This window comes from Oreochromis aureus, linkage group 1 (genome assembly GCF_013358895.1).
Source record: "Oreochromis aureus strain Israel breed Guangdong linkage group 1, ZZ_aureus, whole genome shotgun sequence".
Taxonomy (NCBI): domain Eukaryota; kingdom Metazoa; phylum Chordata; class Actinopteri; order Cichliformes; family Cichlidae; genus Oreochromis; species Oreochromis aureus.
The window spans coordinates 9,461,244-9,471,690 of record NC_052942.1 but is presented as its reverse complement, the minus strand read 5'-3'; the positions used below and the strand labels follow the sequence as shown (position 1 = coordinate 9,471,690).

Below are 10,447 nucleotides of genomic sequence, written 5' to 3'. Positions count from 1 at the left end.
CACAGGTTATAATTAAATGTCTCCATCTCTTCACACAGAGACAGGATGGGAAGTGAAAGGGGGGCAGAGCTGCTATCAGGCTCATGCTCCAGCCAGGCCAGCCACCCAGAGTTCACCACATCCAGGTCTTGATCCTCCTCTGTCATCACAGTTGGTGGTAGATATTGCACAGAGGGGAAATATTTTCAAGCCATAACTCTGGGCTCTGCTAGACTGCTGCAATATGAATATGGCCTATTTAAGTGCATCACTTTTATTAATCTCAGGTGTTTGCAGTTTCAGGAACTGTTTTCTGTAATGTCTGTGGTCCTTGAATGACATACATTGAGGTCCAGTATGTGATCAGTGCTCTTTTGCTGTCTTTCAACAAGATTATTCAAAAGTTACACAGCCAAATGTCACGTAACTTAGTGATGGACAAGCACAGGGAGAACCCACACACTTTTGGTGTAAATCTCCATTACTTTCTTTAAAAGTGCTAAATAGGGAATTGGCCTTGGCAGAGGATACACCTTTTGCATTCAACTACATCTAAGGATCCTTTGTTAATAGCTCGAGTGGCACCACCACCCTTCATCTCAAAGTCTTTCCAACATTTCTGAAGGAAGTAGTTTCCTTAAAGGTTATAATGTGCCACTGTGCTACACTGTAGTATTTGTGCCTCTTGTATATTTATACTCTTACAGAGTCTTATACACACAAATATAATCTCAAGATATAGATCTATTATCTACAATAGCAATAAATGAGTGAACTGTTCAGTGGCTTAATGTTTTTTTTCTTTCTTAAGACAGCCTAAGTCATTTGTCCAAAGCATTGTTCATTAAAATGCTCTGCATCGAATCAAGAATAAGTGACATTGCAGAGCACTTTTATTGGGATGAAATGTAATACTCTGATGGATACGCCGCAGGAGAGTGGAGGGGATGCGTGTGCTGAATGATGATGTCCTGTTTAGGAAGGCGGGGGCTCACATCCTAACTAAAGCTGCCTAATAATTAGAAAGTGGAGTCTAAAGCCTTGCTTCCAGTCAAAGAGACTGTGGACATGTGTGTGTGCTGGGCGGTATGTTTAAAATTTGATCTTCATATTGTAAATACGCAATCACACTCTTATAATAAATTCCAACAAAATTCTGAGTATCACAACTCACTGCAGATAACAAGTACCCAGTGGTTACAGTCATGCTGCAAACCTTGCTTTTTTCATGAGTGTTTTTTAGAGGCTTACTGCAAGCTTTTCATAACTTTTCACTGACACTAAAGCCACGTTCTGCATTGACTCTCTGCACTCTGAGCATCTCCTGTAGAGCTATTTGTCCTTCTTTTCTGCCGCCGCTGGCACCAGCTCTCTCTGCACTCAGGCATAAGTGCAGAAACATAATGAATGTCAGGCTGAAGTGAAATTTAAAAAAAAAAATACACAAAGTTTACAATTAGCCTTGATTTTCAACCACCGCAAATGTAATTTGTATTCAATTTGGGACCCCTTAACAAGGGTGTGATTGGGATATTTACGAAACAGTGATTTTTTTCTTGTCTTTTTATACATTTCTAACAAAATAGAAGAAAATAGAAGAGAATCACTGCAGAGGGAGGGAAGCTGGTTTTCTTCTGCCATCAGCTTTTTTATGAATTTTACATGTAAATAAATATTTCCAAAACATGTCACATGTTTCAGATTACAAGTTCATCTGAATGTAATTCAGTGCATGTGCAACTGCTACAATATACTATCTAGTTTTGCAGTCTGAGGTAAAATCACTTTATTTTGTTTAAAAACTTCTCTATGCTTGGTGGAATCTCTTTCATGTTACCACAGGGTTGTGCAATGTGTGTCTCCTAATGAGTTTTGTGACTTGTTTTTTTGGACAGAACTGCGTGGTATCAATTTGTGGTGTAACTATGTCATCCCCACTGGAACGTTTTGTAAGCTAATTCAGGGGAAAGAAATAATGCTTCCACAGCGACCTTATTTTAGAATTAATTACCTTTTAATATAGCCATTACTTCCCTCCGGCAACTTTTGTAAATCTGTGGTAGGCCTACTGAATAATGACTGTGTAATGACCTCATCTCATGGTCATTACACCACACTGTAAAAACCACTGCTCTGTCATTTGCCTCCAATGACTGAAGTGACAACAGGGAAGCCCCAGTTGCTGCAACCAAATGTCTAAAGAAAAAAAAAGAGAAAAAAGAAAAAAAGGGAAGGCAAAGTAAGAATGAGGAAACCTAAAGAGAAAAAAACTGTTTGCCCCAAATGCAGGTAGTTTTTTTTCTCTTTTCTTTCTTTCTTTTTTTTTTTTTTTTTGCCTCTGTGGACCACCAGCCTTTTAAAAAGACGAAACTTTACAAACGTGACACAGAGAGCAGAGATTTTTTTTTTGGTCGATGCGATTTCTTTCGGGATAGGGGAACAGAAAGCGGTATGAAGAGAAATAAAACTTAGAAAAGAAAGAACTTGAGGGAGACTATTGTTTTATTCTGTCATGGAACGTATAATACGATAATAATGAATCATTTTCAGCAAATTACCTTTACTTTAATTTAGCGGAACCGAATCATACATACGGAGCACCCCCTTGAACCAGCTCATGGTACAGTCCAGAGCTCCTTTTCGTGTCCACAGCGTCGGGGACCACAGCACAACATGTTGGAGACCGTAGCCGAGCCGTTCAGCTCAGAGTTAACTTTCTAATCCCGGTTTTGTCGCGTTATCGCACACAAGAGGAGGAGGCGGAGGAGGTCGCCGAGAGAAAGGGGGATAAAAAGCCAGTCATGCTATGAGGTTAGGGTGAAAGCCGGAGCGTCTTCTTGTAAAAGAAGCCCGTTGATATTTAATTGTGCACAGGAGAAGAAGAAGAGGAGAAGAAGAAGAAGAAGAGGAGGAGGAGGGAAGAAGGGGAAGGGAAGCCCAGAGAAGCGAGAGAAAAGCGGGGTACACGATGCAGCTGGCCGCGGTGCTGTGGGGCGCCCTCCTAACTTTGCTTCTCAGCCGGAGTCCAGGTAAGAAAATGCACGGACAACAACGGCGCGAACCGGGCTTGAAGCTGCATGTCAGTGGGTCCTAGCAAGAGGTGGACGGAGGGTTTTTTTTTTTTGCACCGCTGTTGTTTGGCACTAGAATTTAGTTTTAGGTTGTTTTTTTCTCCTTCTCATAAGCGCATTCAAACTGCAGCCAAGTTTTCCCTGTAACAGTGAAGGTGCCATGTAGGTGGTTAAAACAGTGGAAAATGTGCACGAGTGTGTTTTCATTGTTTTCTTAAAGTCTTGTTTGACAAACATGCCTGTGTAGCTCACAGATCTGTAGCAGCAGTCCTTTGGATGTTAATACCTGAAACTTGTGAAAATGTATATATTCATTTTTTAGCACTCATTTCGTTTTGTATATGTGAAGCTTATTATTTTTATTACTTATTTTAGTTTCTTTATTTTTGTTTACCTTCACGTATCCTGTTTATTTTGTGCGCGTGCGTGTTAAATGTTAGCGTGCCTCTTTGATTTAGGCTTAAATGGGGTTTCATCAGTCTTATTTATTTACTGTTTGGTGTTGTATGGAGGTTGAGGATGTGGGCTGGTACAGTATGGGGTGGGTGAATGGTATGGGGATGTTCTGTCAGATCTGCCACATTTCTTGGCTGATGTTGGAATAAGCAACCAGATGTTGTTGCTTTTCTAATCTGTCTGTTGTCTTGGATACCTAGAAGCTGAAAGTTGGTCATGTAATTTATGACAGTTTTTATTTTTAGGAGAGTATTTGCTTTTTGGCTGGCATATAAACTGATGCACAGTGGCTTTAAAAAATCTCCTTTTATTTTGTGCAAATATCCATTTGAATAATTGCCATGTGACCTTCATGCTCTTATTTGTCTGATAACTTCTGAGAAAGAAGCAAATTTGGAGCACACTCCTCTGCACCCTGATTGCAGGTGAATCATGCTGTTTATATATGATATTTTAGATTCTATCCCACCCCCACTGACACACCATAACCAGCAGTACTTGCTAGATTTCCACTGCCCTCTTTCTATGTTTCTCTAACACCTTGTATTTACAACATGTTAGAACAGCCGCTGGAATGCAAGGACCCAGCAGAGGCAATGTCTGAACACACACGTGCACAAGCACACGCTGAGCTTAGTGTCATACACACATGGGTGCTGTGCTCTCTGACATGCCGTGAAAAGATTTACCTGACAGGAATAGCGAAAATTACATCTGTAATTGGCTGGTCGGACCTCAAATGGAGGTTGGTATAATTGTAACAAGTTCTAAATGTCACCAGAAGACTGTCTCTAAAATGTCAACCAGATAAGAGTCAATATCCAATTGAAAACAAAAGTCACCCTGGATGACATGCTATATATAGCGGGTCCTTTCATCCTTCCAGATATGGTTATCAATGCCCCCCACCCCCCTCGCACCTTCCCTCTTTATCTGGGGCGGAGGCCTGCGCTCCTTTGATTATAGTCTTGTTCTGTCATAAAGCAATCAAGCCTGCCAGGCCTGTATCATGTCTTAAACATTTCATTGTGTGCTGGGTATGAATGGAAGCTGCTGCTGTTGGCATTTTCCATTGTGGTGAGTAGCAAACACCACAGCTCCAATGCTTTGTAATTCTTCTGCTTGATAGTGGTTTTGCATTCCAGTCTTCAATTGAAGATCCTTAAATCGGAGCATTTTCCTTTTGGGAATCCCAAAAATTTAGTATTTATTTCCTCTTTGGTTTCTTTTTTTCTTTTTTTTTTTGTCAGTGTGGAAAAGGCTCTGAAATAGCTTTCAAACTGTAATTTGACTCGGACAGCTAAGACTTGCACTTAATGAATGATTATTTTAAGACTAGTGGCTCTTTGAGGGCAGGATCTCATACCACAGCCATTCAGTGGTTGGGGAAACTCCAGGATGCATGAAAGTCTGACATCGATAAATGCATCTTTATATGTGGACAGTAAATTCAATTCCAATGGGTCTAAACCATGAAATGTTCATCATCTTGGCCATAAATATTGTCCAAGTGATGCACCAGTCTATCATTGACATATGAGTTTCTCCCTTTTGACTGTTGTATTTTAAGATATACATTATGGGTTCATGTGGAGATGAATAAAATGGGAAAGGCTATAATTTCTACGCTGTGTACAGTAAATGACATTATGAAGGCCAGCTGCTGGTCCCATTTGACAGAAGATGCCCCAGGGCTATAATTTATCAAACTGAGAGTGTGGGTGTGTGGGTAACTGAGTTTCAACGTGTTTGAGGTCAAGATGCCTTCTCAGCTAAGTCTAGTGGCTTCGCAGTAATGGGCTGTGTTGGACTAATGGTCTGCTGGAGAGAGTGTTACACTCTTTAATTATGTGCTCTGGGACAGTAACCCCCCACACCCCCTCACAAACTCCCACGATCTCCACTGTGCCCTCTCCGTTTACTGATCAACTATCAATCGGACTTGCAGTTTGAGTCAGAGGCTGTGGTGTCGTTCCACTGAAGATCGCCAAATATTTGATCACTGTTGTGTGGGCAATAAAGCCTCATTAAAATGTAAAATCCATGACCCTTTGGGAATGGGATGAAATACTCTTCTTACACGATGATCTGTACACTGCAGAAGTGAACAGGACTAAAGTGAGACGGTGCTTCTGTATGAATCTGACAGCTGGGCAGCCATCCAAGAAAAAACCTCCTTCCTTGAGTGTTTTTTTTTTTTTTTTTTTTGTCTTATTTGCTACAGCAGCCAAACAAAGAAGATAAAGAAGAAAGGCAACGATGACAGTAAAATACGAGAAAAAGATTTGGTCTGAAAAATTTGATTCTCCTCCCCCTTTTTAAGTCATAAAAATGTACTTTGCAATATCCAGTTAGTCAGGGATTCATCTTCAGTTTGGTTTTGCTAAATGGCTAAAGTTGGTTGACAGCAGGTTATTATGGCAGGCATGGCACACACTAATTTGGTAATAAAATATGATGTTGTAGTGTTCTTTATTCATGTTTCATCAAACAGCAGATGATTTTGACACAGATTTTTGGACAGCAGGTAGAAGTTTAGAGAAGAAAGTCAAACAATCCTAAGGCCAGTGGATGGTGGCAGTTGGAGGAACAGCGGCCTGAAAGGGGAGGTGGGGAGTTTGGACCCGTCTGCCAGCCTCTGTGCCCTTCCCTGCCACCTGTATTGCCTTGTCAGATTGATTAGTCCCTTGACATTGCCGCTCCTCATCCTGGACCAACACACACGCACGCAAACACATATTTAAATGCAATCTCACTAGTGGCCTTTTCACACAACCTGCAGGCATGGATTTGCAGCAATAAATTTATGGCTTTGTCTTGCAAAATGCCTCCAACACCACATTTGATTAAATGTCCTCAGAGTAATTGTGTTGGTATTAATGGTGTTGCAATGTTGATATTTCCAAATAACTCAGCCTAGAGACAGATTGATGGCGTGCCATAAGTTGTTTTTGGTACGGATTCCACTCTGTAGACGACTTTTCTCTGACAGGGAATGGTTGATGTGGAGGATGTGGCCGTGGTTTGGGTCAGTAAATTCGACTGCTTTGTCTTTAGTCTTGGCAAGGTTTGATTGTTTTGGCAGAAGCTTTTTGGGGGGCTTCGGGGGAATTGAGAGTTTCATTAATGGATGTGAGGCTAGAGCTGTGTTAGATGAGTGCATATGATTTTTGTGGCCTAAATGAGTGTGTTTGTGTGTGCCCTCCTCTGGTCTAGCTCATTAGGTTGGTGTAGGCCAACCTTTTGCTTCACCAGGGGAAGGTAAAGTGGGCCACCTGATAACCCCGCTGTGCTTTGTGTGTCTCTGCTGAGAGGATGGAATTGCACCTCCAAGGTAGCAGTGGAGGTAACCTGTGATTACTTGATTCCCAGCCCCCCTTCCAACATTCTCGTAAGGATAAATGTCAGACTTCTAACCCCTCTCCTTTTTCTCCTCATGTCCCTCTGCTTTCCTATAAATCACCGGCTTCTCTCCCTGCAAGACCTGACTCCATTCAGAGAGACCCCTGAGGGTGGCTTTCGTCTTCAGGGCCGTTTCAGATTTCCGAACATGATGCTACTGCCTCTGGGCCCATTTCAGTTATGCTCAGCGCACTAATATTCAGTGTTACATATGTCAGGTCTTACAGCACACAAGCAAGCAAACAAACTAAGTCAATTGCTGGCAACACTCTGGAGATTGGTTCCCAGTCTAACAGCAAAAATTATCCACTGGTGGAACTCTGTGCCAAAGTTGTGACTTGTTCTGCTTTCGCTTCTTCTTTAGCGTGTTAAAAAGATGTGCGTCTTTGCTTGTGTTATTTGTAATGACATTTGGTGGAATTTAAAGTGCAGACTTTGATCTCTCAAAATACATTTTAAGATCTGTCCAACCTGGACAGATCTTAAAATGTATTTTATTAGCGTTTCATTTGTATCCACGGTGTAGTGGTTAACATGTATGCTTAACATGCAAAAGATCCCCAGTTCATCACTGGGAGGAGACACAAATCTTTGGAAGGACTGCATCAGGAAGAGCAACTGATATAAAAAGCTGTGTCAGATCAAAATATTCAGCTCCATCCACTGTAGCAAATATGAGACCAGCAGAATTACGGTTTCTGTGATTTGCATTACATTTCATATAGTTGATTGGCAGCCCTGCAACAGACTGGCACCTGTCCAGGTTGTACCACGCCTCTTGCCCTACGGAATAGGTGTTAATCCTGAACTGGATAAATGGATGGATGATTGACAGCTGGGTTGTGCTTTACCCAGTGATTTTAAATATTGGTTTGTTGGTTTTCAGTTTTCAGTTTTGACATTCAGGCGTTCATTCACCTACCGCATTCATTTTTGTCAAAGCCAAGTGAATATCACCAGTTTTGCTATGGAATTAGAATTTTTAACATGTTTTGTTAACTGGGGTTTCACGAGTCTTGAAACACAATGGCTAACCCACTGAGTTTTTTGTTTGTTTGTTTATTTTTTGGTGCTAGGGAACTCTCAGTATAGTTAGCCGATATCTGAGCCACGATTTCCATGTCCTTTCCATTGGAAATGGAAAGATTTCCATTCACTAGCTAAATTACATGCTAGCTTATGTTACCCAGCACATTTAGGCAAATATCAGCCCTCCTTTGCTCTCCACCTACTGTCTGCATCCATGTAACCAAAGCTTGCTCAAACATGATGGCCACTAGCACTTGGACTACCAGTGAAGTACAAATGGAAACCATAAAGGTTTTAGTACCAAAGGTCTTGCCTCTATCTACATATTAATGTTAGATATGTGTTTGTATAGGTTAGGGTTTCACTAAATCAACCATAATACACATTTTCTTTTTTCTGCTTTTCATAAATGAGAATGCATAGCTTTCTGACTGATAAGGTAACACATATGTGAACAGATCAGGCTTACTGTCTGTCCAACAGTCAAGCACATTGCAGTCTGTGCTTGACTGTTGAATCCTTGGACCCCAAAACCAAACCCCAAGTGACTCATTTGAGAAATTGGTCATCCATGTGATATAATCGATAACAGCAAAAAAGTTTTAATTCAAATGTTAGTTTCACGTTTAAGTGCTAGGAACAAAAAAAGTTCCCATCATTGTTTCACAGTGATTCTTTGAATCTGAAAGTAGTGCAACAATCCTAGCATCTGCTGTCTTTTACAATTCTTGTGGCATAAAATTCATGCCCTGTCACCACACAGGTCTGAAAATGAAAAAATAATTTTTTTTAGGCCATGTAGTATAAATCTGAGTTCCTTGGGGGTTGCAGATTATTGGGGACTGTAATAAACTCTACTTCTCTGTCTCAGTGGGGGTCTGCTGTAGAGGACAGAAAGATAAGCAGGGCTGGAGACTCACTGTCTGAGCACAACCAGGGGAGGGGGGCAGGGACACAAAGACATTCTGAAGGACACTCACACGTTCGGATCCATAGTAACTTAATTCTCCATCCTTTCTTGCTGTGACATAGGGAAAATGTCCACAGGGACATTAATGACATTCTGTCAAATTTGGTGGAAGACATTAGTGTGAAATGATCGTGGCATCAATGGATTGTTGTCATGAAAGGCCTAGTGCCATCCCCAAATCTGGTTTTAGCCACGAATTTGAAATAAGCCACTCATTCTTATGCATTATCTGGGTAACCGAGACATCATGGGACACTCTTTCCAGACAAAAAGAGGACGTTTGTCTGAGGCCAGTGTCTGCATGGTTTCAGTCTTTAGCGGGGGCACGAAGGGAAATTTGTGGAGGCGTATACTCACCGTGTCTAATGGGTTAACTGCAGAGTGCAGGGCCCACACAAACATATGGTTTTGAAATGGCTTTTGGCTTTTGAGTTGAGAGATGTCTGATAAAGTTTTGAGGACTGGACAGTGCCTTTGTTGTGTTGTGTGTGTGTGTGTGTGTGTGTGTGTGTGTGTGTGTGTGTGTGTGTGTGTGTGTGTGTGTGTGTGTGTGTGTGTGTGTGTGTGTGTGTTTTTTTTGTTTTTTTTTAAAGATTTACTAGGAATGTACTGTACCTTTTTCCAGTTTCAGTATGATACAGAGACCTCTCCTTGATGTGGCTGCTGATGCCAAATAAAGATCTGATGATCGATCATTAAGCCGCATTCCACTTTCAGGGAAATGTGTAAGGCACCGTTGCTTTCCTAACAGATAAATAGACCCATAAATATATTAGTGCAATAATAACTGTCAATGGGACTGAAAATAATTTTGGTTGCTCATTAATTCATAAGAGGTCAACACAGCAGGCCACCCTGCATATTTTGATGTGGCCGATTTTATGTTGGATGCGTTTCTTGATGCAACCCCCAAGGGAAGTTGCTTCTCTTTCTGGTCTAGAATGGGGGATTTAGGTGGTTTATTACTCATTGCTATAGGACATCTTTTACTTAAAAAAAAAAAAAAAAAAAAATACATCAGTGAACCACACCGTGACACTGGTGGACATGTTCAGTCAATACTCACTATGCAGCCACTGTAGTTTATCTTGACTCAATCTCACATACATCGTTGTCAATAAATACTATAGTATAGCACTGAATGGATCTGGCCTGGAATATAGTCTCCAACAAGAGCTCAGTGTTTCTCTGTTTGATTAATGTTTGCCAACACTATAGAAGAACCACTTTGTCTTTGTCCTCCTCTCACCATTTAGACAGTAGACAGAAAGCAGACTGGGTGAGAGTTGAAGATATAAATAACTATAAACAGTGAAAGACATGCTTCTTTATTAACTGAATATGACCTCATTCACTACGCTGAGGTCATGGACTAAGTTTGTTTGTGTGTGCGCACGTGCACATGTTTTGTTCTAAACTGCTTGGCAGCTCACAAACAGCCTGGCATCAATGCGGTTTATGGATCGAGGGAGATTTTTCTCTTAATTGATGTCAAAGCCGTGACTCTGGTTTTTGTTGTACTCCACAAGATTCATCTTCA

At 41.1% G+C, this 10,447-nt stretch overlaps 1 protein-coding gene across 4 annotated transcripts in view; it reads left to right on the top strand.

The window, feature by feature from the left end:
* The first annotated feature begins 2,648 nt into the window (after positions 1-2,648).
* The window catches only part of lrp4 (low density lipoprotein receptor-related protein 4), a 112,405-nt gene continuing 104,606 nt past the window's right edge, over positions 2,649-10,447 (top strand). For all 4 annotated transcript variants that reach the window (XM_039604092.1, XM_039604059.1, XM_039604015.1 and 1 more), the window contains exon 1: positions 2,649-3,008. In XM_039604092.1, coding sequence (XP_039460026.1) covers positions 2,948-3,008 — 61 coding nt within the window. In that variant the 5' untranslated portion in view covers positions 2,649-2,947. The remainder of the gene's footprint in view (positions 3,009-10,447) is intronic.